This window comes from Paralichthys olivaceus, chromosome 3 (assembly GCF_024713975.1).
Source record: "Paralichthys olivaceus isolate ysfri-2021 chromosome 3, ASM2471397v2, whole genome shotgun sequence".
NCBI lineage: Eukaryota > Metazoa > Chordata > Actinopteri > Pleuronectiformes > Paralichthyidae > Paralichthys > Paralichthys olivaceus.
In genome coordinates, this window is record NC_091095.1 from 2,767,321 (window position 1) to 2,794,833 (window position 27,513).

General features: G+C 42.1%; 2 protein-coding genes across 2 annotated transcripts; both read right to left on the reverse strand.

Moving 5' to 3' along the window:
* Positions 1-261: 261 nt before the first annotated feature.
* Positions 262-2,728, reverse strand: LOC109639216 (regulator of G-protein signaling 21). Its single transcript, XM_020102563.2, has 5 exons — positions 2,519-2,728; positions 2,322-2,417; positions 2,163-2,206; positions 1,841-2,007; positions 262-942 (listed from the first exon to the last, which is right to left on the reverse strand). Exons 1-5 carry the CDS (start codon positions 2,593-2,595, stop codon positions 757-759), a joined length of 570 nt encoding a protein of 189 aa, XP_019958122.2. The 5' UTR covers positions 2,596-2,728; the 3' UTR covers positions 262-756.
* A 7,651-nt stretch (positions 2,729-10,379) lies between these two features.
* On the reverse strand, positions 10,380-16,671 carry LOC109639215 (regulator of G-protein signaling 8-like). Its single transcript, XM_020102562.2, has 5 exons — positions 16,469-16,671; positions 13,604-13,678; positions 12,933-12,994; positions 11,043-11,209; positions 10,380-10,782 (listed from the first exon to the last, which is right to left on the reverse strand). Coding segments are annotated over exons 2-5 (399 nt in total). The 5' UTR covers positions 13,606-13,678; positions 16,469-16,671; the 3' UTR covers positions 10,380-10,614.
* Between the last annotated feature and the right edge of the window lie 10,842 nt (positions 16,672-27,513).

Genomic DNA, 27,513 nt, shown 5'->3' on the forward strand with positions numbered 1-27,513 from the left:
CATTTTATCGTACAAAGTCTTTATCCTGGCTCTAAACTTTCTGTTTTAAAGTTTGACACAGATCCAGCTTCTCTTTGTCACATTTTTTATCGACAAGAAAATTTAGGAAATGTCCCGAAGATTGGTTTCGGGTCAGTTTGCCCTCCACACGTGATGAGCGCACCAGGATATCATCGGGGTCAGACGCGGTCACAACAACACGGAAATGTACAGGAGATTCGAGTGAGGGGTGGAGCCTTGTGTTTTTGTTTACAGCAAATCACTGCTGATGTGAACCCTCGTCACCAAACGCTGCAGAATCTTGTTGTCTGTCCAATCTTCACACGTTATTTTTTCATCCTAAACTACTTGCACAACATTTCCAGAGCAACTGACTTGGACGTGACTTTAGTGCATCTTTGAAAGCGGTGCTGAGTTTAAGGGGCCTGTGGGGCTCTACTGAGTTTGATTTTACTCTTCTCTCAGCTGTAGCTCTTTTGAGATCTTCAGATTGCCTCTGTGTTCAAATGTTTGCCTTTTTTTCACGTGTGTCTCGTAAAACACTTTTTTTTTTTTTTAAAGGGGCTTCATAAATGAAGTGTATTATTGTCTAGGCGTCTTCAAAAAGAGATTGACGTTGATGACCGAGTTTGTGAGAAATGCTCTGCCATCAGAAGAAAACATTTTGGATTATCCCCTACATTGTGAAATAACTTTTCAGTCCAGCAAACAGAAAGACAAAATGTGAGGAGTTCAGAGAACAGTTTTCTCTCTCAGTTAAATGTACCATCTAGTTCTGGACTTGCACTTCAGACTCAGGTAGGCGTCAGAGTGCAGGAATCTGGGGCAGGAGTCTCGCTCCATCAGCAGGTAAACGTGTTTCTGGGCCTCGTCGAAGCAGGAGAGGTTTGGTTTCTCCAAGGACTTTTTGATATTCTCCCTAATATAGTGGTCAACGTTGATCTGGAAAAAACAAAAAGACAAAAAAAATATGAATTTTTGTTTGCGTGGTTTGGTCGTTTGTGTGTCGTTACATGAGCCTCAAAATACAAGAGTTCATGGCTTTAACCAAGCAGTAGACAATTTGTTGATTTCAACCAAGGGCGATGTTCCCAATGCTGTCCCCCTGCCGAAGACGGTAAAATCTTTATGGATGGCAACAACCACAAGCCACCAATGCAGCTGAGATGTTACCCCGTGCTGCTAATAGCTATCTTGAGTCAACATCGAACCAGTTTGTTTAAAAACTATTCTTGCAAATGTGTCTCATGGGACTTTTTCGGATCTGCATGTGGTTTTAGATTTTAAAACACTCCAGGTCTTCTCAGTCTCACTCTCAGTCTTCAGGATCTGTCTTGCTGCATTAATCCAAGTCAATGAATGTGATATTTGCAGCTGGCTGGACAGCGAGCTCAGGATCAGACGGCTCAGACACAGTTGGACTCAAATAGCCGGTTTAATTTTGGATCCAGTAATGAGATGGTGAATCACTTCAAGATTACGATGCACAAAACGTTCATGTTGAAATTTAGATCCTCAGACTCTGACAAGAAAAGTGATTAAACGTTCAGCTGTTGTCTTTTCATTTGTTTAGACATGAATTGAATTTGGATTCGAAGGAGATTTGCTCTCGTTTCTTCCATATCTCTTGATCTACTCATGATAATATCCTCCTTCCAATACGAGGAGCTGTTTCTTGTGTGTCGCAAAAATACCTGATGCTTTTTTGTAATATCAATTTGGAGAAATGCAGTTTATATCTAGCATGATAAAGTATGCTGAAGGGAAAAGAACGTGACAATCTGAACTGTGTGCTGGCTGTTACTCCAGATGTACCGTGGTGTGTGAGTGACGGACTGACCTCTCTGCAGGCCATCGGCTGGATGAACTCGGTGTAGATCTCCTCTGCTTTCCAGCGAAGATCACCCGGCGAGGTGGTCGACTTGAAGTCTTCACACGCGAGCCAGAACTTGATGTTTTCCTCACTGAACTCCGACTGCAGGAAAGTTTGGAACGCTGCTAAATACTCTGCGAGAAAGATTTAAAAAAGTATTTGATTGTGAAGTCTTTAGAGATGATCAGGGTACATTCAGTACACACTCACCATCTAATTTAGAATAAGATTTTCATTGTTCATTTATTTTGTTGTATTTTATATTGAGAAAAAAGAAGAAATGTCTTACTTTTATCCCGTAACACTTTATCCAGTTTATGTTCAGTCTGACAACTGTAATATAAACACAGATTATAAGATTGAGAGCATTAAGTTTCACCCAGTAACATATATATATATATATATATATATTACATTGACATATCTATACTACTGCAACATAAACTACCTGAGTTGCAAAGAAGATGGCTCATCACTTATTTTTTGCACCATTAGATCCTGGATGTCCTTCTTACGCCTCTTTCGATTAAGAACAATATCACTCCTGCAAAATAAATGTTAAACTTAGTTTCACTAGTCTAAACTAAACTAAACATGTTGAGCAAATCTGCCCGTTTCAAATCATTCATCATTTGTCACGCTTACCTTCTGGGCCTCTTGACATTTTGCATAAGATCCCTGATTTCATAAAACCGAACCTTTGAAAACAAACGTTTGGGCATTTTAACATCGTTGCCAATGTCCTCTGAACAGCTTCGGGTGTTGTGGTGTCTGTAAACCGAGTTCCCCTCTCAGCAGACAGACCAAGGGTGTACTGGCTGTGACGCGGAGGGCCTGCCGCTACAGGTATCCCTCTGCCTTCTGGATAAACATGCAGCTGCTGTAGAGACGCTCACTGACTCACTGCTGCAAAATGTCTGTTCGACGCTGATTCCTGGAAAATGCTCAGAGGTCTTGATGCTATATATTATATATATTGTACATATTATGTGTATGCGTGTGTAGATTCTGTCACACGACTTTACGTAAAGTTTCAGAGGTTAATCAGATGATAGTAGTAGAAGTAATTATTAATAAGATTGGTTCATAGAGCTAGGGTTGGGCCTGTGAGGATGAGATGACACACATTAGTCAATACAGATCTTTATGATTGCAAGGGTGTGTTAGGGACAGTGAGTAATATTGAGAATGTATTTAAGTGTTAGGTACTTCAGTACTCCTATCAGTAAAAAAAGAACATACTTCTTTAATATTCAATACAATATCATATAAATAGAATAATGTGGAACAGGTTTAAATGATCTAACTCTCAAACATGTTAAACCTCAGTTTAGTAGATGAGCGTCTGATAAAAACCTTTGTCCGATGCCCTATGACCCAGATTGAAATGGAATTCTACAAAATACTATTGTGACTGTCTGTGAGTGTGTGTGTGTGTGTGTGTGTGTGTGTGTGTGTGTGTGTGTGTTGATGTGGGCGTGAGTGGTGCTTCACAGGAGTCCCTCAGGGTTTCTCTCTGTTGTTGTGGGGCAGAAACCTTGTGGGTAAGAAAATGCTGAAGTGGGTAATTTCAAACTTTCCACCACAGAACTGCAGGAGCTGCAGTCGATGCACACGCGAGGTCGGGGACTTTTTTTTTCCCGGTGGCCGACACCCTCACTCCTGCATGCTTGATCGAACAGCGCTTTGCATTTGGGACATGGGAAAGTTCACAGGATGCAAAGATGACATTAGGGAGTAACAGTGACGTGATCTGTCCGCTGAGCTTGTTATAACAGCGTCGAATATCACGATATATATGTTTTAACTTTTAATCTACAGCGCCTGGGTTCACTGAAGGTTCAGGTAGAACCTGATGCTGCAGTTTGTCTTCTTACCTCAGTGTGTGTGAAGATTTAGGACCACATTTCCCATAGTCCCCGGTACTTCTGCTCACAAAAAGCAGAGCGTGCTGCAGTTTTTTTTTAACCTTTGTCCTCAGCCGCTCCAACTTCACAGATTACAATGAAAGTTATTGTCTCCATGAAAACACAGTCAAGTCATTAGGTCATTTTGCCAATAGCGTACGTGGGTGTTGCTCACATTGTGTGTGTGTGTGGGTCTGATTTGCATGCAGGTATGTGACCACACCTTTGGGTGGATGGGGGTTTATATTGAACACCGTGTCCTCGTTAAAAGTCTGACAGACAATTCACGTCATTGCTAATATATGGATTTCTTCAACCGATCAGAATAATCACAGGTGAGGCTGAACTACTCAGACGTGTTTGAGTTCATGTTAATAATAGTGACATTTGTTCCTGAAGCACATTAAGAAATCCTGTTTTTTTTCTTTCTGCCCTGTTAGTTACTGTGAATGGACTTCATTTTGCTCCTCAATGAAAATGAAGGGTGAATGGAAACAGAAATCTAAAAAGAAAGCACAACAGTCCAGCCTCTTAACGCAGTGATAAACATCTGTTGAGTGTCTCTTGGTGAAGCCTCAATGATGTGGCAACCAGAACTATAGAGCCATTTTGAGAAGTAGCTTTCTTTTGAAAGAGCCTTAATGACACTTGTGGAGGGTTCACCTCCGCCAACACTCGCCTTCAACCAAGCTGCACCAAGTTACACGCATTCATATTTACCAGTCCCTTACATATATGTGTGTTTTACATCAAAATCAACTAATTATTATTTCCTGGGGAAAATTGTGAAAAATGCCACAAAAAAAACCCACCATATCTTAAAGAAGGTCATAGAAGAAATGATTTTGTGGATCGGATTATATGTGTTTCAATACGTCTTGTGGAAACCCACATTCTAGTTTTTGCGTAATCCTGCTGATGAAAAAACCAACAGACAGTCAGCGGCAAAAACAAAACCTCCCTGGCGAATGTCATTTAAATGGATGTTTTCCTGGAAGCTGAACTTGAACTAAATATTTGAACAGATCTCTGCCGTCACGACGTATGGTTGCAACAGAGCTGAACAGCTTCTTCTTTCCTTTTTCAGTCCGTGAACAAACACTTGAATCAAAGATGAGGCCTCAGCTCTGATAACAGTGGGGCGGTTTCGTCTTCACATGATGGTTGACAGAATTCGTGGAAAAGAGATGTCGACCAAAGTACTGCCAGCACCTCGCTGCGAGCAGTACTTTCACCAAGACGACAGAACTAAAGATAACGAATTAGGTAAAACATAAAAGAGTTATTTTTAGCCTCTGATCATCGTCACTGATTATATCGTAGATTAACCAATTCAATTCTCCGTTCATGAGTTTGTTTCACTTGTTGTTTAGTTTTAAACGGACACATCAATCACGGACCACACGCACCTACCAGGAAATACAAATCACCGTATTTTAATATTTCTCATGTTCACAGTAGCATAGTAAAACATTATTGATGGCGTATATACGTGTGTGATGTGTAAATAGTTATAAATAGTTATAGTGTGCTCTCTTTTATATATCTTTTACATTTTATTTTGAATAGCGTTCATCTCTCACAGAGAAGATGAACTTCACATAAACTCATCCACTACAGCCACGTACTTTTTCCTTTTGGCCATCTCGGTCTTTATTATCTTTTATTAACGAGCTAACGCAGAGTTTGTCAGAGCTTAACACACTGAACTTAAACCTCAGACACAAAGATAAACTTTATGGAAACCTACAAATGACTTTTTCTTTCGACTGTATCGCACTGTCGGGGACAAAGTTTGTCCAGTTATCTTCCAGCTGAAAAGGTTCATGTGCTGATGAAGACCACGCGACGCAGTCAAAAGCTCCAGAACGAGCCAGTGTCGACCCTGTCACAAAAATTTCACATCATATCATACTCATCCACCTATTTCACTTCAACATTAATCACTCTTTCACCAAAACCACATTTTCTTACTCATCATCCAATTCGTATGACTTCGTATTGAATATTCACAACGGCAGAATTTCCCGCTTGTCAGCATCCCTGTTTCGTCAGACCACTGAACGACACAGACTTCACACGTTTTCACAGACTATTGTGACACTCAAGTTACAAAATGATGGAAAGTCAGGAAATGTCACATCTGATTGACAGGAAGTGGAGTTTGTGAGGCAACGGTGAGTGAAACCGGGGCGTATGTTTCCTCCCAGGAACTATACACAACGTTAAGTATGTATACACATTATAGTTTAGTGTTCACGCACCGTGGCATTGCAGTTGTATATCTGACTATCGAATCCGAAGCGGATGTAAAACTGGCAAATGTGTGTGTGTGTGACTAGTGAACGGAGGCTGGGCCTTCTGTCGACTGAGTCACGTTCACAAACAAGCTACAGCATGTGCTTTCTCTCAAGAGGCCGAGTTAACACACAACCAATGTGTTCCTTAAATTAGTGAAGCAGTTGTTGTACCAATGTTTTCAGGGTCACGCGTGAAAAGCGCTGCAGTCACAGTGCGAGGAGAGAAAACAGCGTGAACGAAGGTGTGTGTGTGTGTGTGTGTGCGTGAGAGACCACCTCCGTTGTCTGAAATTTGTTTTTCACATCAGACCGGGGAAATCTCGATGAGTGACACGTGCGAGTGAGCGACCAGCTGAGAGAGGGAGGACGCGAGGACATTCGGTTCTCGCTTTGACGCTAACTTTCAAATTTCTTGCCCAAAAAAAGTGCAGTAACGGGTTTGGTTTTTCTTTCGTGGCTGATTCATCGTCCATGTGTTTGTTTTCTCACAGATAAGATCTGATGATAGTCTCTGTTTTTAATGTCTCAGCTCAGGAGAATGTTGTCGGTACTGTTTGTGTGGCGGTTAGCGGGATTAGGTCAAAACCGCTTTTGTTGCCAGGGTGGGGTTAGAGCCCAGGAAGAACTCATCATCTGATTCAATAAAGAGGGCGGATCCAGGATGTTTGTATACCGATTTCTTTAACTTGGCGAGATGGGGCGTTCAGCCTTGGTGGAGGTATGCGCTCTGCCTCCCCCTTTCTAGTAGAGTCATGGTTTAGGTCAGTTTGACCCTCTCTACCTCCTGAGCCACAGTCCCTGTTCGTAAACTAACCAGAAGGTCGGTGGTTTGATCCCTGGCTCTCCTCCAGCCTGGATTCTAATGAGTCCTTGGCAAAGATGCTGAATCCCAAGTTGTCCCTGATGGCTGCGTTGGCGGTGGATGAAAGGTGTGGGGTAGAAAAAGCCCTGCGCTGTACGAATGGGTTAAAGTGACTTGTACTTGAGCTTTATGAATTCTGTCCATTAACCATTTGAGCCTCTGGAGTCTAAGATCAGGATTGAAATAATGTGAGGGATATGAAAGCAAAAACAAAAGCATTTCAGAAATGGACAAAATAGCGTCCCCGCAGCCTTGGTGGAGGATCAGTGTCGCAAGTGTTGCCGCAGATGAATGTGTGTGGAAGTGAAACAGATTCCGGTGGCGAAGGAACACGAGGCAGATTCAAGGGGGAAGTCAGACTGACAGCTTCCTATTACGCTGTCGCAGTCCTCAGACAGAAGCCCCTGATTCATGAGAAACACTTCAGCCCCTCATCTGGTTGACTTCCGTCAGCAGGAATATACTAACCACATGTTCCTGCTTTTAAAAAGCCATGAACTGTTCTAAATCTTCAACCAAGAATAAGACTGAATGAACACAGAGAAAGAAATATGGAAATCCTTTAGTGTTCAATTCATCCCTGCAGTGTTCCCACTTAAATATCATATATAATTAGCTGACTAATGGTTCAATTACAGAGTCACACTTATTAAAATACGTGTTAAACCTGTAAAACCTGGCTCCCCGTGCCAGTTTTATTTTAATATGAACAAGTACACCTGTCGTTAAACGTCCTTTACAGTGATTCTGCTTTTTCAAATGAGGCCGTTCTTGTACAGTTGGTAACACCAGGCATTCGTCTCCATCTAGTGGTGAAACGTACACAGTCACTTCACAAGACTGAATCACAGACCTGGTGGAAGGTGACAAAAAAAGGGGAAACCGCCATTTTCACCTGTGTCAAATCTAGTCTTTTATTGAAGATCCTGCACGTACAGTGTTTATCACAAATCACATTCACATTTTATCAAGTCCTGAAAAAAAACTAAACTTGGACTAATGAGATGACGCTTTTAGCAAAATGTTTTCATCTGAAACTGAAATAATATGAAATTCACATGAAAGGCTGAACAGATATTATATTACATATTATATCAACTTATGTTTTCTCTATGTGTTCAATTGACCTTGATATAAAAGTGCGACAAAACCACCAAACATGTTTTATTGTAGCTTCAAAAATGATTAAGACATTTTGAAAATGAATTGTTGGTCTCTACAATTTTTTCTTGTGGCCGAGGAAAAAATTTTGTTCACAAGAGAGCGCCGTGTGGAGCTGTGGCACTGACGTCCTTTTACACCATCAATAACTAATCAAAACCGAATTTAAAAAAATGACTTGAAATCACAAAAACTGTACTTTTTGCATTTTCATAATGTACTTTGTCCTTTTAGTTTGGTCGATGTCCCATCCGCTAACACGGAGGAGGACGATCCAGATGGCTTCACTCTTCGGTTGCCGTCATGTCGTCCATCTTTATTTTCTACATCCATCTTCAGAACATCGCTCTATAGCACTTCTAGTGGTCAAAAACAACTCAGCATCTTGAGGCCGTGTTTTACGTGATAGCGTTAAAAAAATGCGGCTTCCGTGATAAAAACAAAGGTAAATATTTGTAACAGGATTATTAAGCCGGGTTGCAGTTTCTCTCTCTGTGTTTCTGACACAAATACACTTGCGGCTCTGAGGGATGAAGCTAGAAGAGAAACACCGATGTGGCCTCAGATCAAGAAATACTAAAGAAAGATAAACAGTAATCACTTCTTTATCTCTTAAGCTCAGTTGAAGCGCGGAAATCTGCCGCAGGAGGAGTTGATGTCTGTCGAGTTTCTGTGATGAGAAAAAGAAGTTGGTCTCATCTCCCACCCACAGCGAACTCTTCCACTCGTGTGTCCCTGAGCCCAAAGTCATGGGGTCTTATCTCTGCCTCTTCTGCTCAAGTTACGTCGACCATGCTGGGGCTTCGCTGCCTCCGAGCCCTCCCCCTGTTCATCCTTCCCTCCGTCTCTCCGTCCTGCCGGGTTTCCTTCCTTCAATCATGTCCCACTTCCCTGCCTCGCACCTTCCCCCTCCGTCCTCTACAACCTTCCCTCCAATGTTGGTGCTCAGACCTAATTTCCTTCTTTACTCCTTCCTTTTCTCCCCGTTCCCTCCTGCCTCTCTTAATACCCTCACCTCCCACTCCTCTCATCTTGTTCCATCTCATTGTCCCTCCCTACAAATCCTTCCTTTTCTCATTACTGACTTCCTCCTTTTCTTTCCAGTCGTTATACTTTGCCTCCCTGGCTTTTATTTTTTTTGGTTATTTTCGTCCAACGTCTGCAGCTGTTTTTCAAATCACTGACTTCCCTTCTTCTCTTCGAACTTTTTGACCTTCTCTGTCGTATCCTACCCTCCCCTACGTCCTATCCTATCTTACCCGACCCTACGTCCTATCCTATCTTACCCAACCCTATATCCTATCCTACCTTACCATGTCCTATGTCCTATCCTACCCTATGTTGTACTCTACCTATTCCTATCCTGTCTCCTATCCTATCTCATACCCTATCCTATATCCTAACCCTCCCGTGGCCTTGACTTAAAACATTCAAAATATTACAAATCATCACTCAAAACATCAGAACTACTTTTAATCTGTGATTAATGATGTGCAGTTATTTGGCTTTACCTACTTTCAGATTTTACCTACGTGTTATTAGTATCATTAGTAAATGTAGACACAGAACTGATCCCTGAAAAATTAAGATATTCACTGGGAATTTTTCCTGATGTTTCTATCAGTTGATTGCTCATAAATTGGGACACAACACTGGCATACACACATGTTCATTAGTTGATCATCATAAACAACCACAGACGCTGCAGTTCCGGTCCAACAAACACAACACAGCACAGTTTTAAATACAGTATTACATTGAAACAAAACACTAAATTTACACAGCCGGCAGCGGGAAATTCTTTAAAGTTGCTATTATTGTGTTGTGTAATATGAATCCCACAAAAACTAGATTATGTAGGAGACTTAATACACTGCTGGTAACAGGTTATTCAGAAAATGCAAGATGATAATAACAGGTTTTTGGTCTTTATCAACACAGAACATGTTATTTGTAAGGCTGTAGAACAATGAATTTTAAAAACCATGTCTTTTACGACGTTAAGAGTATTTCGCGCATAAAAATCTAATATATTAGGCAGTTGACAATATTTCTTAATTATCAGTTTCTGTGCTTGAAAAAAGGGACAGGATGTTCTGCAAACAGGCTCGTCAGAAGTTCAATATACCTCAGTTTGAATAATTCAAGGGTTCCAATGACTGACTCCTGTGTACAAATTATACACGTTTTACCCCTGATACTCATCTTTCCAAACAAATATCATCTTTTCAGAACTTCATTTCATCCTTTGACTGAATTACAGGACATTTTTATGCAACGTACAGCAGTCGGAGCCAAAAACCGACCTGAAAAGCTGCTTAATACATTATTTTGATAATGTTTCGGCTTTAAGTTGCTGTCAGTCCTCGTACCGACAGCCGTGTATCTGCGTTCACTTCTGCTTCCCGTCACAGACGAGCCTCTTTGTTTAAACTGAAATTCAAAGGAGCGAAGTGCAGAGTCAATCATCCAGAGAGGCGTCGGCCAGGCTGTTATTCCCTCGAGCTGCTTTCATTGCTGTTCCAGGAGAGCTTGGTAGATTTCTGATTTGAGGAATCGTGGATAACAGTCGTTTTCCATCAGACTGTATATCAGTCTCTGCGCCCTGTCGAAGCAATCAGGCCCCGGCTCAGAGAGATTCTCTCTGATTCCCTCTCGCGTCGCACAGTCAATGTTTATCTGTGTTCAGAAAACAGCAACTTTTTATTTCACCCATGAGTTGTTTCTGTTAGGAGATGGTTTTACATTATGAGAAAGCGCTGCACGTGGAAACAGTGAAAGAAAAGCCGCGTACGACTGAGCAGAGAAAGCAAAGGCGGCTTATGAACATGAATGTGAGTCATAGTGGAAGTGAGTGAAACCGTGCAGCCCACAATCGCAGCTGATTTAAAATGACACAGGTCTGACTTCTTTCATATTCCTCGGTTCGAGAGCCGTACCTGTCTCAGAGCATCAACCTGGACGAACTCTGTGTAGATCCTTTTGGCAGCTTCCGTCCTTTCTGCCTCGCTGGTAATTTTCTTGTAGCGCTCGCAGGCCCGCCAAAATAAAAGGTTCTCCTCGCTGTATTCTGTCCGCAGGAAGTCTTCAAACACCAGCTGGCCCGCTGTGTAAAAAAAGACAAGACCAGACTTTTGGATTTGAATCATGTTAATGTCTTTAATATTAAGACTTTAACTTGTGCCGAAGAACAAATTAGATCAATTTTGTGTGAAGAGTAAAATAAAATAAAATTGGATTTCAGTTGACCTTTTAAAGGCTTTTCACACTTTAGCGAGTAAACGGAACTGATTGTGTGACACCTTTATCCACTGTTTAGATATTCGATATTGAAGTTTGTCAGACATACAAATCCTGAATTCCAGATTGACCTTTCATGCTCATTTTACAGTCATCCATTCATTATCTTCACCACTTATTTTCTAAGGGATGCAGGATGCTTGACTCCGGGTCCAGAAACTCTTATTTCTCACTTGATTTATAACGTCAGTAAACATCTTCCTATGTGATTTATGGTCTAAATCTCTAGATTCAAGTCTTCTTCAATACATCATCTTTCTCATTTTGATCCCACGGGTGTGGAAACTGTGTGATTGACAGCTCGTCGTCCCCAATAAGTGCAGGGTGCAGGTGTAGGTGGGGAAACAGTCAGAGGAAGCTGAAGCACTGAACCCAGAACCTTCTTAATACCTTCCTTTGTTTACTTAAAACTCTGCGTATTTTTAATCATAAGAGCAACGAGCCGTAGTTAAATGTTATTCAGTTATCTCTCACTCACATTCTCCCTTCCTCACCACGTCCCTCGTTAGCTCAAAGAAGTCAGTGAACAAAGCGGCGATGCAGCAAACTTCCAGGTTATTGTGACGAATGTCTGGAGTGCCGTTAACTTCAAAACCCTCCCCGACGTGCACCGCCTCCGCCTCATATAATTGCACGCACCTATAGTCCTTATCTCCTCCTCGCACCCCTTACCTTTGTTACAGGCCTTTTCACGGCGCTGTGATTCCAACGCAGGTGTAAAATACTTAGCACGTCTTCCGGGAACACAATCAAACAGCTAACTGCAAGCACCGGTGTTATTTACACAAATTGCTGTACATAAATCACAGACGCTGCTGTGACAGTAATTGACAGGAAACAAAATATGTCCAGAGAGCGCGGCGAATCACTCCAGCTCGATATCTGAGCCCTCAATCATAAAAGAGTCGACTTAAAAAATCGCACAAGATGCAAAGGTAAATGCCGTCAGATTGCATCTGCCACATGCACGACTATTTATCTTTTCCCCGGCTGTTTACCAATTTGTCATTTGTGACACTGCATTTCTAACAAAGGGAAATGGAGCAAGTGGGGTGCAAGAGAGAATTTATCTTCCGGAGGACAGTTAATCTTAATGCTGGAGACACCGGGGCTGAAATATTACAGATCAGCTGAATTCATTTTTAAAAAAGTAATGAGAGAAGAAAGGCAGCGGACAGAGAGGGCGAGAACCCTTCTGTCCCTTTAGTCTTTTTCAAATAGAGGCAGGGAATGTGGTCAGGTGGAAGTCGGCGATTTAAATGAAAACGAGTGGCCTGAATCACCCTGTCCACACTGGCAGCTCATACGAGGCCTCTTATCTCGGCCGGCGTCGTCCTCCCTCTAAATATATCTCCGAACGGATTTGATGAGGTTGAAGGAAGAATATATCCTCCATCCTCCTGAAGAGGCCAGAGGGCGATTCAAGATGATCTGTGTGGCTGAGCGGCAGGGAAAAGAGAGAGAGAGAGAGAGCGCGCGAGAGAGAGAGAGAGCGGCGTCGGACAACAGAGCGAGAGGGTGAATCTTACTTTTACACTCCAGAAGCTGGTCCAGCGACTCCGCCCATACCGTGACATCATGGATAGGAGCCCTGCAGAGCAACAGGATCAGAAAAGTGTAAATCTTCTCAAAGACGTGTTTATTATCGTTTAGAGGACAGGAGATCGGAGAAACGAGTCGTTTAGAAATCTGTATCTATTGATGACATCAGATCGTTGATTGTAAACAAAGATGGACGACATGGCGCTTTTCAAAGTGAAGCTAAATCACCTTGACTTCTTCCTCCTCCATGTTGGCAGACTGGACATGGACCAAACTGAAAAGCCACATCAAATACATTTTCCTCAAAGATGGTTTCTGTGTCATTACACTGACTCATGTTCAACTGTTCAAGTTCCCAGTAAGTTTGTTTTCAATTTGATATTTGATGACATTAATACCTGAACATGATAATTGAGAGACTGACTCGTGATTGGTCCTCATCACGATGACTACAGCGCAGAACTTCAGCGTCACTACTCACATCGTTATTCACTGGGCCTCAGACAGATTAATAGTTTATTAGAGTTTTAGCTGAGTCTAATTTTGAAATAACTGATGCAAATGCATTATACTGTGAAATTGTGAAAAATAATAACACAGATGCCACCTCATTTTATCACAAATTCAAATCTAGAGGATGAAATTAATGAAAACTCACATATTGGCTCTGACTGGAACACAAGGAATCGGCCGTCAGTGTTTTGCTCCGGAAGTGAGTTCCCTCCTGACGACACTAAAACAGAGCAGAAAAGCAATAAGGTTATTTTATTTAGTTTACTGGTGCATATGTACACATGTGTATACTTTTACACACACTCTAACACACTTAGTCACCACACACACACTTTTACTGTTGTTTATTATAATTTAATTGTTATTTATATATGTTGGTTTTCTCATGTGAGAATTTTGAACTTTTTAGGATCGCATGATTTCTGTATTTGTGTATTACGCAGGGGTGAGACCTCACCTGCACATTTAAACCTTTTTTTTTAAAACACTAGAAAGTCTACAGATATCGTTTGTAAAGTCTAATCAATGTGTTTTATTCCAACAAATACAAAAAAAAAAAAATCACGTTTAATAAAAAGGTCCTTTGTTATTTTCTGTCATACACATTTAAACGTTCTTCTATCTTGGTTTTATACGATTAATATTCTGTGGGACTCCTTGAAGCCACTGTGGGGATTGGGATCACTAAACTAAGCTGAAAGTATTTCTGTAAATCTAATTGTAACAACGAGTTAGATTTATGTCAACATGGCAGCGAACTGGCTGCATCCTCTTCCCATTACTTCACTTGTTTGAAAATCCTCAAAATAGATGGAATTTTAATGATCCCAGTGGGTAAAGTGGGTCGTCGTAGAAGCAGCAGAGATAAACCAGATGAGAATAAGTCAGAGACGAAGATGTAAAATGAGGAATTACAGGTGAACAAGATTAAACGTGGCGCAAATAAATAGAGAACTGACATCTGCTCTGACAGGCTCTCAGGATAGAGTGATGTGGAGAACGGATGAGAGATACTGTGCAGATTATGTCTGTGGTATTTATATAAATGTGCAATGTGAACATGCAGCAGCTTCTGTATAAATAGAGACATATGTTGTTTTACATCGCTTAAGATGTGACTCATCCCCAGAAATCTGTTCAATACATATTATTTTCAGTCTGCTGCATATAGATGGATTTCATTAGTAGGTAGGTTTAAGGAATTAACTGTTTGTATGTTTGGCAGCATGCATCCCCAACGGACACAATAAAGAAATTAAGCAACAATATATATATAGAGAGAGGGAGAGAGTGCAATCTTTGGATTTGCTGAAAATCTACGTTGTGTGACTCATGCAAACATCACGGTCACTCATCAAATCACGTTACGTAGTTAATAATCACGATTCATTACGAGAGACCAGTACAAACAGAGAAAGGAGAAAACAGCCGACTGGTCAGTGGTGAGTCTTTCCTTTTCGTCATATGTTGTTTGCCCCAGAAGTTACAGCAGAGACGGACTAATCAACGGGCAAAGTGGAATTAAAATGAAATGTCTCCTTAGCTTGAATAAAACTGGGGATGTCTCTGGGTTTGAGCGTTGATGGAAATGTTTTGAATACGTACGCAAGTCAAAGTCAAGTTGTTTCTAACGTGTTGCGGGAGTTTGTTCTGAATCTTCGCTGCTTAGCTGCAGAAAGCTGCTTCCTCATATTCTTAAAGTTTCTACGTCTGACACATTCAGGAAACCAGCACTGAAAACCGGTCGTCAGTGTGGAGGTGTTGTCACAAGAAAAATCATGAACCACAGCTGTTCTTCTCACTGCTTGTCCAAACTCAGCAGTAATGTGGGTGCAGCCGAGCACCACTTATCATTAAGGAAGTAACATTACCGTTGTGTCTTGTTGTTTATTTCAAAACCACAATCGCACAATTACACACATTTATAAGTTGTTGGTAGCATCAAACTTCTTAATGTTCATTGTGCCACTATAAAATTAACTGATTTCAACACGCTCGTTTTTCAGGCTCGCCATTGAGCCAGATCTGGACTGACCTCCCCCGACAGCTCCGGGCAGAACTGTCCGAGAGCTGAGCATCACTCTGACTGAGAGGACCAGAACCCGGGAGCCAGTGTGAGGAGACACACACCCGGCAGGAAAAGTTCCGGCAAATGTTCCGAGCTACTGACTCGAACAACGACAACTCTGTGCGTCGGGTGCGGTGCAAAATCTAACCGCTGTGGCTAAGATAACAGAACAACGCTAACAAGTCTTAGCCATTCTATTTTGAGACGTCTAATTCAGTGAGTGTGTTTTTAGATACTTTAGTTTGAGGACATTCCGTTTGCTGTTTTGTTTTTGGAGGATGGAGCCGAGCGTCCTGAATTAATTAAACCAAACGTGAGAATTCTTCAAAAGAGTTAATATCTGCTTTAAAAACAAGAATCCAATTCCTCAAAAGTTGCCCGTTCAACAAAGCTGGATGAAACCTCCTCAGCCAAACTTCTGACAGCCTCGACAGCACGGCTTTGAACTCTACTTTCAAGCCATGTGTTATCAAAAAGTCCCTCAGAAGTACGGGACGAGGCATCAGAAGAAAGACCTAATGCAGCCACTCTTTTTTCCCCCTTTTTTTGATTGCATCACAAAAAAAAAAAAAACGCAGCCGAAATAATTCTCGCTCGTCTTTGGACCTTTTTCATGTTTTCTCGGGGATGGCAGGGAGAGAGAGCTGGAGGCACACTGAGCGGCACAGAACCACAGAGGGAGAAACGTCCAATAAAAACTGCGCGGATCACAGGAGTCCCATCAGAAACACTCGCACACAAACCGGAAGATGAGAGGCGGCCGACCGCAAAACATATGCCAGTTTTATTTTAGCAACATGCTCACACAGAGAGAGAGAGAGAGAGACAGTCATTACCGAAGAACCAGGCAGACCGGAGGGGAGGTAAAACATTCAAACCGCTCAATGCTACTAGTTCATCCACGATATCCACGGGTAAAGCCATTTTGGAGCTTATACTTACAACATGTGTGTCCTGCTGCCAAAAACGACTGGAGAATGTTTCGTAACGCCAAGTTGTTGTGGGAATATGTGCTCAACAACACGCTCCGACCCTTATTTTCTCAGGCTTCCCTCTCCTTCCTTGACTAACCCTGCAGGTACAAGCCTGTGCACGTTGAGCTGCAGCACAGACAGGCCTGGGGTTTACTCAAATGTCAGCTCTCATTCTTTTACTTTTTAAACCGGAAACTTCCACAAACAAAAACATTTTACAGCAGCAGTTTGGCTGTAAACAAAAAAAAACCAAAAAAAAAAACCGAATTTGCTTTTTTGTGAAGGTGGCGACCACACAAACCTCATGAGGGTTTAAAACTCTCACGCTTCGAGCAGATCATTGTTTTACATTGCAAAGCAGATGGAGACAGAAACCGAGCTGCGACTGAAACCTGCACTGATGCCGCGGCTGTATCGGCCTCAACTGGCTCTGGCCTTGTTTCAGATGTCGGCTCTGGAGGATAATCACGCATCTCCTGAGAGAAGTGAAATTCTCAGTTCACTGAGGTGTGACGCCCATTTTTTTTTAGATTTAGCATGAGGAACTTTTTTGCACCTTTTTTGTTTTGTACTTTATTTTCAACGTGATGTTTCTGATTAATCAGAGCTGCTCTTCTTGGTTTTCTCAGATTTGTCTTTGCCTTGTTTTTTTTATATCACATTTACTCTGGTCACTCCTCTTGCTCTTTACAGTCTGAAGTGTGAATCAAGTACATTTATTTACATAAGTAACTTAAATTGAGTGATTCTGCAACTGAAACTATTTAAAAACCTTGGATGAGGCACCAGGTTTCTGAGGTTTAATACGTCAGGGATTTTGGATGGTGGCTGAAGACGCCTTTTTTATCTTTTACCTTTTCTACAGTAGCATTTCACAGGACTTCAGGGGCAACAGGCCTCATCATAACATTAGATCAGTAGATTAAGTGCAAACTTCCACTAGCACACACACACATAGACGATCTGGTCTCCAACCAAACATCTAAAACTCAGAAGTCTTTGGGTGCTTACAAAAAGTTGTTGTTGCTGTGTACTTACATAAACAGCCATTATCTGGGGCCCCAGGCAATTGTCTGTTTTGCCTACCTTGTTGCGACGCCCCTGTTAACATGGAAAAACGTTCATTTCAAGCGACTCTGCTCTGTAAACGTTAAAATTAAAACCTACTCCCATTGAGACATAGTTAAAAATGTGATTATTCCTCACGGTCAACCAGAATAATCATTCGTTCCACTTTTATTTTAAAATTTGATTTTGGATTAATCTCAAGAGGAAGAAAGTTCGACTTGACAACAGAAAGATGATTCATAACTTCACGAGTTCCTCCCTGGTTGGATATAATTATACGTGTAAGTGCAGCGTGAGGTCAACGTTAAAAAGGTGCAGTTCCAAGAAGATCAATTACGTATTAATGGGATATGTAAGTAGAAAAGTTAATACAATCCCTTATCGAAGTTTGGTTGAATTGAGGGCGACTGGAATTGGTTGTAGATACTTGAAAACGTTTCACCTCTCACCCAGGAGGCTTCTTCAATTTCGACTGACTGGCGGTTCGACCCAGGTGTTTAACCTCTGCAGGGATTGGGCTCAAGGATATTTCTGGTAATTCTTGGCTGAATTGCACGATAGCAAGTCTCCGTGTCGTCTCAAATGTGGGGTTTTACTGCTGCAACCTTATTTTGGGATTCAGGGAAATAACAATGGTCTATTTTTACATTCCATTCGACCTCATAGTTTAGCGTGCATGCAGCGCTGGGCAGGTTCTTCAGCATGTTATTGAAACCTATATTTCGTTTGCATGAACCAGACATGTGCACAGGAAGCAATTTGACCCTGACCACACTGAACCCTCATATGCATTGAACTCTCCGGAGACAACCGGTGGCAGCGGGAAGCAGATGCTCAAGTATCAGGCAGAGGTGGGGTGCAATGTCCTCATCTAACGTGGGGAGAGACAGCGAGACGGGGAGAAGGATGGGGCGATGAAAATGACTGATGGGAGCGCAAATGGCAGAGCTGTGATCGGGAGGAAAGAGGAGAGGGGGGGAGTTAATGGAGACGAGGGACAACGCTGACAGCTAAGCGGGGCTACCTGTCCGCCCATCTCTCGTTTCCTGTCTTGATTTGCAAGTCCTCGATGGGACACTTGTCGGGGCCGGCCTGGAAAACAAGAGCAGGTGTCATAAAACACATCTGCGACTGGGATTTGCATCTGTAATGACCCCAGTGGAGATGTTGGGAGTGTGACATTCACAACAAAACCTGTCAGATACGCACTCGGAGCGGAATTCATCACCAGCTGAGCTGCAACATATCAGCCGTCCTATCACTTAACAATGATGGAAAACAGCCTTTTTTTTTGGACGTGGCGAATCAATAACGTGCTGTTTGTCAGAGGTTTGTCTGTCGTCGTCCGACTGTGTTCATCTGTGGCGGAGTCACTCGCGCATGCTTAATGAGTTTGAGACACAGTTTGTGCACCACGCCTTGTTTATATATCGGACGGATACGAGTAAGAAAAGACTTCACAAGTGTGAGACAATTACAAATTCAGTCGATCCCAGACTGATCGACTCAACACATCTGAGCCGCCTCGGTGCCATCGAACGTATTTAATGCTTATGACCAAGCACTTAACAAGTCAGCTGATGTCAAGCTCGACTGAGGCTACAGGGGAAGAGACCTCTATTTGATCTGAATACTTCTACTGCAGTAATATTCTTTGTACTGTTTTATTCTACAGCCTCTTGTACCTGTAAAGGATGAGTGGAACAGATAATGGATGGACGGTGCAATGTTCCTTAATTATACTATGGCCATGGAACATTTCTGCTTGTCTGAGAGGCAGCATGGACCAGGACCTTTCTGTGTGGTGCGTTAAACGCAGTTACAGGTCAGTTCTTCTGCTTAACGTTATCCTTACTCGCACTGGTGCAGCAGAGCTACTCATAGATTTAACATACTACAAATAAAACTTAAAGAAAAAATTGAGAAGTCCAACAATGCACTCCAAGTTGTACAAATATGCAAAGAAATGAGCGAAACTTATTCTTTTCTCTGCTCAATGTTTAACTAAACAAGTATTTGCAAAAACACTCTCACTGTTTGAAGATGATAACACGTCGCAGACTGTCATATTTCTAACTTGGTTCGCTGACTACACTGTCAATCAATGCAGTTTTAGAGTCCCGGCGTTACTGCAGATTGAGACTGATACACAGTCGCACCCTAATTGAAGTGACAGCATTGAAGCAGAGTGGCCAACCTTGGGTTAAGTGAAGGCATGAGGGCAGCCATGAGAAATGCATTCATAACCAACATTAAGTGGAGAACACTATCGGTGCATTTCACATTTCAGGTACAGCCAAGGACTTCAAATGTGTTTTTGTTTTTTGTTTCTGGATTTTTCGAGTTGTTTGGATGCCTTCCACTCCCAGAGCACTCAGATTAGAGTTTTCACTGAGTGTACGAGTTGCTGAAGGACGTTTCTGCTCTGCCTGCTTGAGAGGCGTACGCCGTGCAATGGGAATGAGTTGTGGATGAGGGAAAACATCTGTTTAGAGAGTATAACCCACCTTTGCTTGTGAGACCTTGATAATGAAAGCGTTCATACAAATGTTCATTTGCATAAACCATTGATGTAATATGCCGGTAACAGGTGAAGGCCGTTGGAGGGCCGTACAACCTCAGCTTCACCGCGAGCTATTAAAAAGTTATCAGTGAAAGGATTTCCACTTTCAGAAGTTGCTGAGAGTGTGAGTGCAGCTATGGCTTCTAATACTCGAGTGTAATATAATGAAGATCACAACTGAACATAGACTATGCATTGATACCTGCTGTCCAAAGTACCTTTAAATCAATTGTCTTATGATGGTCATTATTTAGTGTTGGAGGATAAGAACCTTGGACTCTTGTCCTCTGCGGGTTGGGGGAGAGCTGCTGCCCCTGAAGGAGTTTAAGTATCTCGGCGTCTCGTTCCCGATTTGACGAGAAGATGAGACAGATAATGCAGATGAGACCCCCGTGGTGAAGTTGATCCACACTGCTGCGACATTCACCTTTTGTCTCTTTCTCTAGGCAACAAACCATAAATTTTATATAAAGACGGATGTGTCTCCACTGTCCCAAAGTATCCCAGATGCTAACGCTACCAGGGATGATAACGAGGTCCAGCCAATACAAACATTAGCTGTCAATCATGATGTTTCACCTGTTTTTTTATTAAATCACATCGTCAGTGATCGAAATTTTGGTGGAATTCTTGTTTTTCGTGCATCATGTACTTGTAAACATACTTCTGCTGAAGTTTTCTCAGAGAAGTGAAGGAGAAGGAAGAATGGTCACAGAGACTGGGGAAATTAAGGCTAGATTCAAACAAAATGATCCACTTAATTGTAATTAACTTCTCGTAGCACATATTTGGTTTGGGATTTCAATTTCTAATCAATTTAATCTCTTTGCCTGTTTCTCTCTTTGCCGTCCCCCTGATTACAGACGGAGAGCAACTCGGAGACTTGATTAGCCCTCCTCACCCCGGTCTGCCTGTGTCGACCCTATCCTCTAATTACATTACGTTTGGCAGAGAGCTCCCGGGGCGTCTCCCATCCACAGCCGAATTGTGCACACACAGCTTCAGAAATCTGGTCGCTGCAGGCTCTGACGTTGTAACGCCGCTGTCGAGCCATAAACTGAGCTACAGCGGCTGCTGCGAGGCGCAGGAGTGAGAGTGTACATTCTAGGTAGCCTCTGCACACGCCCAAGCTTTTACATGTGTTTGGTTTCCACTGGTGTTTTGTCGTCTGTACAATGCAGCTCCACTGTGGGGAGCTGTGTCTCTGTGTCTGCTCTGTCTCTCCCTCTCCAGCGCCTCCTTCTCCTTTCCGTCTTTCTCTCCGTCTGTCTTTCCCTCTGGCACATGGCATCATATGCAGAGGCTGCGGGCCTCTTCATGTTGCTCATGTTGAAAGCTCAGCTGGGAAGTCGGAGTCTCTTGGATTGACGCTCCGTGGCCTTCAGTGTTTCACAGCTCTGGAGCTTGAACCGACCATCTGCGTGGGGGAGGCGGTTTGTGTGACAGGGTGTAGGTGGTGGGCAGGCATGTGTTTTAATGTGTGTGTTTGTGCGTCTGTTCATGTGTTGCATGTGTTACCGCCTTAAATTTCCATACATCATGCACAGCATTGAGAAAACTATGGAGCTGGCACTGCACTGGTGTGGATGGTAGCTTGGTCTCTATGCATATGCAATTATCTTCCTCTCCGTGGTGAAATGGTGCTGTTACTCCAAATTAGAAACTGCACGGCATGCAGCTTTTATGGGCCAGGAGTGTTTTTGTCTAGTTTACGAAGACGAATGACCAAACACAAATACTGGGCCAACAATTACAGTTTCTAATTATCGGACACACCTCTCTCCCAGAAAATGGAAATGAGTCTCGGACTTAATTTTCTAATCCTTGACATTTTTGTCGCTGCGCGTGATTTAACATCCTCCGTCAAATGAGGTCCGGTCGTAAAAAAAACAATATATATATCAACGTAAAACTAATACAGGTTTTATTTCTTCATTCTATAATAAATCTCCAAAGATGCATTTATTAAAAATTATATCAAATAAAGGGTGCGCGTCATCGAATAACATTTTGTTGATCAGTTGTCTGACGAGACTCAAGCATCTGAGCTTGATAATTAAGAGACGACTCCTGCAAGTCAGTCAGATAAAAATAATGACTTTGGCCGAGCTCCAAATCACTAAACTTACATTTACCATGATGCATCAGCTTTTGTTGCCTAGTAAACATCTTTGTATATATAACTCCACTTTATTTAATTCCAATCTTTAAAACTTTGCGAGGGTCATTTTCTTAATCATGCAGATGGAAAACTGAGTTTCCAGATTGTTTGTTAACTCACCACAACTGATTTTTGCTTGTTTTGGATATTTTACTCATATTTTCTTGGATAATGACAGAATGTAAACAGCACAAATGTCTGAGGTTTCCATTCAGGCCTGATGGTTCATCCATCATATCCACTTTGAGCTTTCGATATTAAATGATGGGATCCAAGATTAACTTAAAGTTAAGCCACTTGATTTATTTAATTTGAAATAATCAACTAAATCAGGGCAAGTAGATTATAGTTGACTTGTTTAATGTGAAACTGTGAACCAACAAACAATAAGTTATTAGTACTACTAGTACTACTTGTATTTCAATGCAGTATTTCTATGCAGTATATATTTATCAGGTTTGAAGTTAACACAAATCAGAAGTGATTCAATTTCACAATCTGTGTTCAATTGGCTTTAAATTGAAATTTTTTGCAAACACATGAATCACAGGAGACATCACACAACTGTTATTCACACATAAGTAGTCATCGGTAAATAGCTGCGTGCAGTACATGCAGTAATAGTACGTGGCCAAATTCAAAAGTACAACATATAAACGTGTAACCTATAAAACCATTATCATTTACACAGACGCTGCTCAGGATTGTCTGCAATAGTTAGATGGATAAATAGATGCACTGACGACACATGTAGACAGTAACATGTGCACATGCATTGATCTTCCCTCACTGCATATTCACACACACACACACACACACACACTCTGCTGTGTTCCTCTCTGTGCTCCTCTCATTATGTCTTCTCAGCAGCTAACGATCCGCACATAGAGGGACACTCTTCTGCAGACAGTCGCGCAGGCCGCAGCACAACACAAGAGCTGTTTGTTGTTCTGTTGCGTTTATTTTCCCTCAGCAAAAAGGGAAAGACAATAAAAATGGGCCAACAGTAATTAAATAGTCAAATTTTCTGGGTTTGTTATAGTCGAACGAGTGGGTTGAAGCAGGAGCAGGGGAGGAAGAGGAGGCAGGGCCCTCGTTCTTCAGTCAAACAACAAAGACTCCCCTCCGTCTCATGATTTTTATTTACTTTCTTCCTCAGCCTGAAGATGCAGATCAAGACTAGGTAATTATCCCGTGATTGAGTATTCATAAGCGATTATGCTATTCTTTTGCCTTTAATGATGCAAATTACGACTAATTACCTCACGTTAATGGAGACCAAGAGTCTTTATGAGCTGTGGAATGGTGCAATTAGGCAACTGTTTATCTCACGGCACACACGTAAATATTAGTCGTAGGTGTCTATGTATAGTTATCGCAGGCGTCCATTTGTCTTACGCTTCATGTGCGTGAGTTAGATGGATGTCTACGAGAAAAGGAGCTGACTGTACATTAAGAGAATTAATTCCATTAGCGGCCGCATGAATAAAACAGCAGCATAAGTAGAGAAAATGCTTGTTGGGGGTTTGTGCATTTAAGGATTGGAATTCTTAAGGAATCTCAAACCTCACAAAACCCCACAGGAATCATCAGAAGCCTGAATGAAGTTGCTTCAGATTTGATTTTACAAGTTGCCAACATGTATTTCCTCTTTCTCTCTGAGAATGAAATCTGTTGCTTGACTTGAATTAGTCGTCATCTTCTCCTTCAGTTTTTTCTCCTGATGGTTGTCTCATCTGTCGAAAAAAAAGCCTCTCGCAGACTCCAGTGAATCATGTCGCAATTTGCTGCCGGCACTTTCATCATTAAAACTTTTGCACAACCCTGTGATACTACAACTTTCCCCTGATAAGCCTTCTCTTGTGTGTGAATAGAAAATTAGTTCAGGAAGCGAGTGAACGTGGGAGAAAGAGGCAGGCGGGACGATTATTCTGAAGGCTGCAGCCGAACACATACCTACTGCTCATGCATGTAAAAGTGTCCGACTGGGGAGGAATTAAGACAAAGCAATTTGGCCTGTGGTGGGATAAATTATTTAATGATGCAATCAGAATTAGTAATTATGCCACTGGTATGTGTAAGCTTTACTTTCTGATGGCGGCATTAAAATCTCCTGGGGACGCACGAGGAATTCAGGTGTCGTTCATCAACTCCTGTTTTAAGTCATAATGGAGTCGAAAGCGGCTCGACTGCGGTAACGTGATAACAAAGGAATAAAAATTAAACCCGCCAGAAGAAGAGAAACAACTCCCCATCTGCCTTTTCAATAAGATTTAGAGAAATTCATCCAGTGTTTAAACGGAAACAACCGTTAACGGGATGTACAGTTATCACCAACTTATTGTGAGAGGAACCTGTGGGCATTAATAAATTCATCATTGTTTTCTGATGCCAGTTTTACTCCTGATTTATTTGTTCAGCCTCGGGGAGTTTCTGGCGCCGCTGTTCAAACACTCTCCCCCTGAAAATAATTGAGTAGGTGTGAGGAACTGTTGAGTTTTCACCAACGGCTCATTAACGAACAAGACCGGTGGAATCACGCTCTAAATCCCGTCTCCCCGAGTGAACTCCGTCTCTTTAGTCCCCGCATCAGACGACGTTAAAAAAAAAAAAAAACCAGCAAGCTTTTACACAAAGAGAACAATTTCCATTTGTGTTCATTACGATACAGTAAAGTCCTGTGCCTCGTAATGGAGGTCACGCAGAAGAATGGAGAGTTCAGAGCTGGTAGCTGTATTGAAATTCCAGTCGGGCTCATTAAAAGTGGATAAATGTATGTCCACATATCGTGAAATGTTTTGCAGAGTTCAATTTGAAGCGCCCGTATTAACAAGGACATTTCTGTTCGATAATTCAGGTCTATTGTTTGGGTTTTTGTCTGAGTTGTTTTCTCATTACGTCGTCGCTGTCGTCCCAATTTGCATCAAGTTACAACGGAAGGTTAAATGTTGAGGTTCATACGGAGAACGTGAAACAATATGTACGTTTGCTGTCCTCATTATTTCCCTCACTTCGTTAGTGTGAGAAGAGTCGTGTGAACAGGAGGATCAGGAGAAACCCTGAATCATGATGTGTGTGTGTTTGTGTGTGTGGGAGCAAGGTGGGCGAAGTAACGAGAACTGAACCTGACACGAGAGGGACGTTGTGTTTGTAAACGTATCTCAAGCGCCTGACTTCCTCTGCTGTCCATTTAGTTACATGATGCTTTCCACACGTGCACCAATACGTAATAATATAACACGTATTATATGATACAGTGTGGGGACTGGTGTCGGATCAACACACCTCCTGTCTGCACATTCAGTTCTGCAGCTTTTTCATTGTTTCCGTCGTCTTTCATTATTTCTGAATCAGTCAGAGTAAAGTCACGGTAAAGACTTTACCGCTCGGCCTGTTCACAAAAGCAGGTTTCTCTTTTATGTCAGTGACAAAACAGAAAAGAACTCGAACTCCAAGTGATTGTTCCGCTCACTGACGAATTAATTATAAAAGAAATTTGTTGTAAAACTTGAAATGAATCGTCATTTCTCAGGGTAATGTTTGGTGTTAGAGTGACAGATGTAACGCCCCCGAATCTGAAATGATCCAGAGGAGTGAGAATACAGATTCCAGGTCGGGATCACGAGACTCCACCTGAGGAGGGGAGGAGGGGAACAACGGATGAAGCGCTCCTGCCTGGGAAGGACACGCCCCCTCCCCGTCAGGTGGAATCACTTCAGCCTAATCGGAGGCTTTAAATACTGCGTCCTCCCTCTGCTCTGTCTCTTTCACCTCAGACGTGTGCTGTGTCAAGTCAGAGTCCCTCTTTGATATGTGTTGTGTTTTACTTGTTTTTACTGTTGAGATTTTCTGATGTTATATTAATACTCTTGTTCTTTAAATTTGATTCTACGCAGAACTGAAACCACACACACAGGAAGAGCAAAGACAATTACCAGGAAATGAAAGAAAAGAATCTGACCCACAGCGAGCGAGTGAGTGGGTGTGTTGTTGTTGATGATGATGATGATGATGTTTCTTCGCAAACTAAAGAAACCTAAAAACTAAGTATTCTAAACTTCTCAGGATAGGAAGCAGAAGAGGGCGTCAGCTTGTAAAGACGATGAGATTCAAGAGTTTTCGAACTGACACCGGTGTCGATGTGCCGGAAACAAAAACACCTGATTTCCGTTGATGAATTCAAACGTCATGTCCTGCTGCTGCTGCTCTACTCAGGCTCCACCCCTCGACTCACTGTGCATTTTCCTGTTGCGGTGAACGGATCGCCGAAGGAATCAGTGGAACAGTAATATTGGTTTTGTGTTAGCGTCGTCATAGCTTTTAATATATGTGGTTGCATTTTTCCATTGTGAGCAACATTGCAATGTAGGAATATTGGATTTATTGTGTTTCTGTCCTCAATGCGACGAAGCACCTTGATTTATCACGTATTCATTTAATCGCCTACGTAAGCCAAAACTTTCTCATCTGGTAATTCCACCTATAAACAGTTTCTCTATCGAATTTCCATAAAATTTACAATTGTGATACACATTGAAAGCCTGCAGCGGTCAGAGTGTGCCAGTATCTCTTTATGACTGCTCGCACTCAAAGCCTGATGAATCATTTTCCTAAATTATCTCTGAATCTTTCGAGCATCGCCGTAAAAAAAAAAAACAAAACGCACAGACACTCGTCACTTCACGACTTTTTTTTCTTGCATATCGAACAAGGTAAATCCTTGAATGGCTTCTTCTGGTTCTCATTCATAAAGTGTTGGTGGACTGTTTATGAACAAGTCTCTATTTTGCTTGTGCTGCTGCCCTTTTTTTTTTTTTTTAAAGTTACCCCCCCTCCCCCTCCCCCCTCCCACCACCCAGTGTTAGCGCTGCGGTATCTATCAGCTGCAATCTCAGGGGAAGAGAACGTGAGGGTGAACAGTCTCCTCCACGTCTCCTGGCGCTCCTCTCCAGATAGATTACATGTCATTGCAGCCCAGTTTCATCACAGTCACTTGTTTGGAGCTGGTCTGTTTATTGGCTGCAGTGAAACAGCCACACATGAAACCATTTGGATTGTGCAGAAGGGTCCAGGTTGTTTCCAGTTCTTCTCCCACAGCATTTATTTATTTATTTATTTTTTTGCTCTTTGTCACTTGTGATGCTGGAGACCCTCTTTTTCTCTTCAAGGGCATTGCATCCTTCTGCAGCTATTTATAGCCCAAGTTTGCACACCAGAGGGA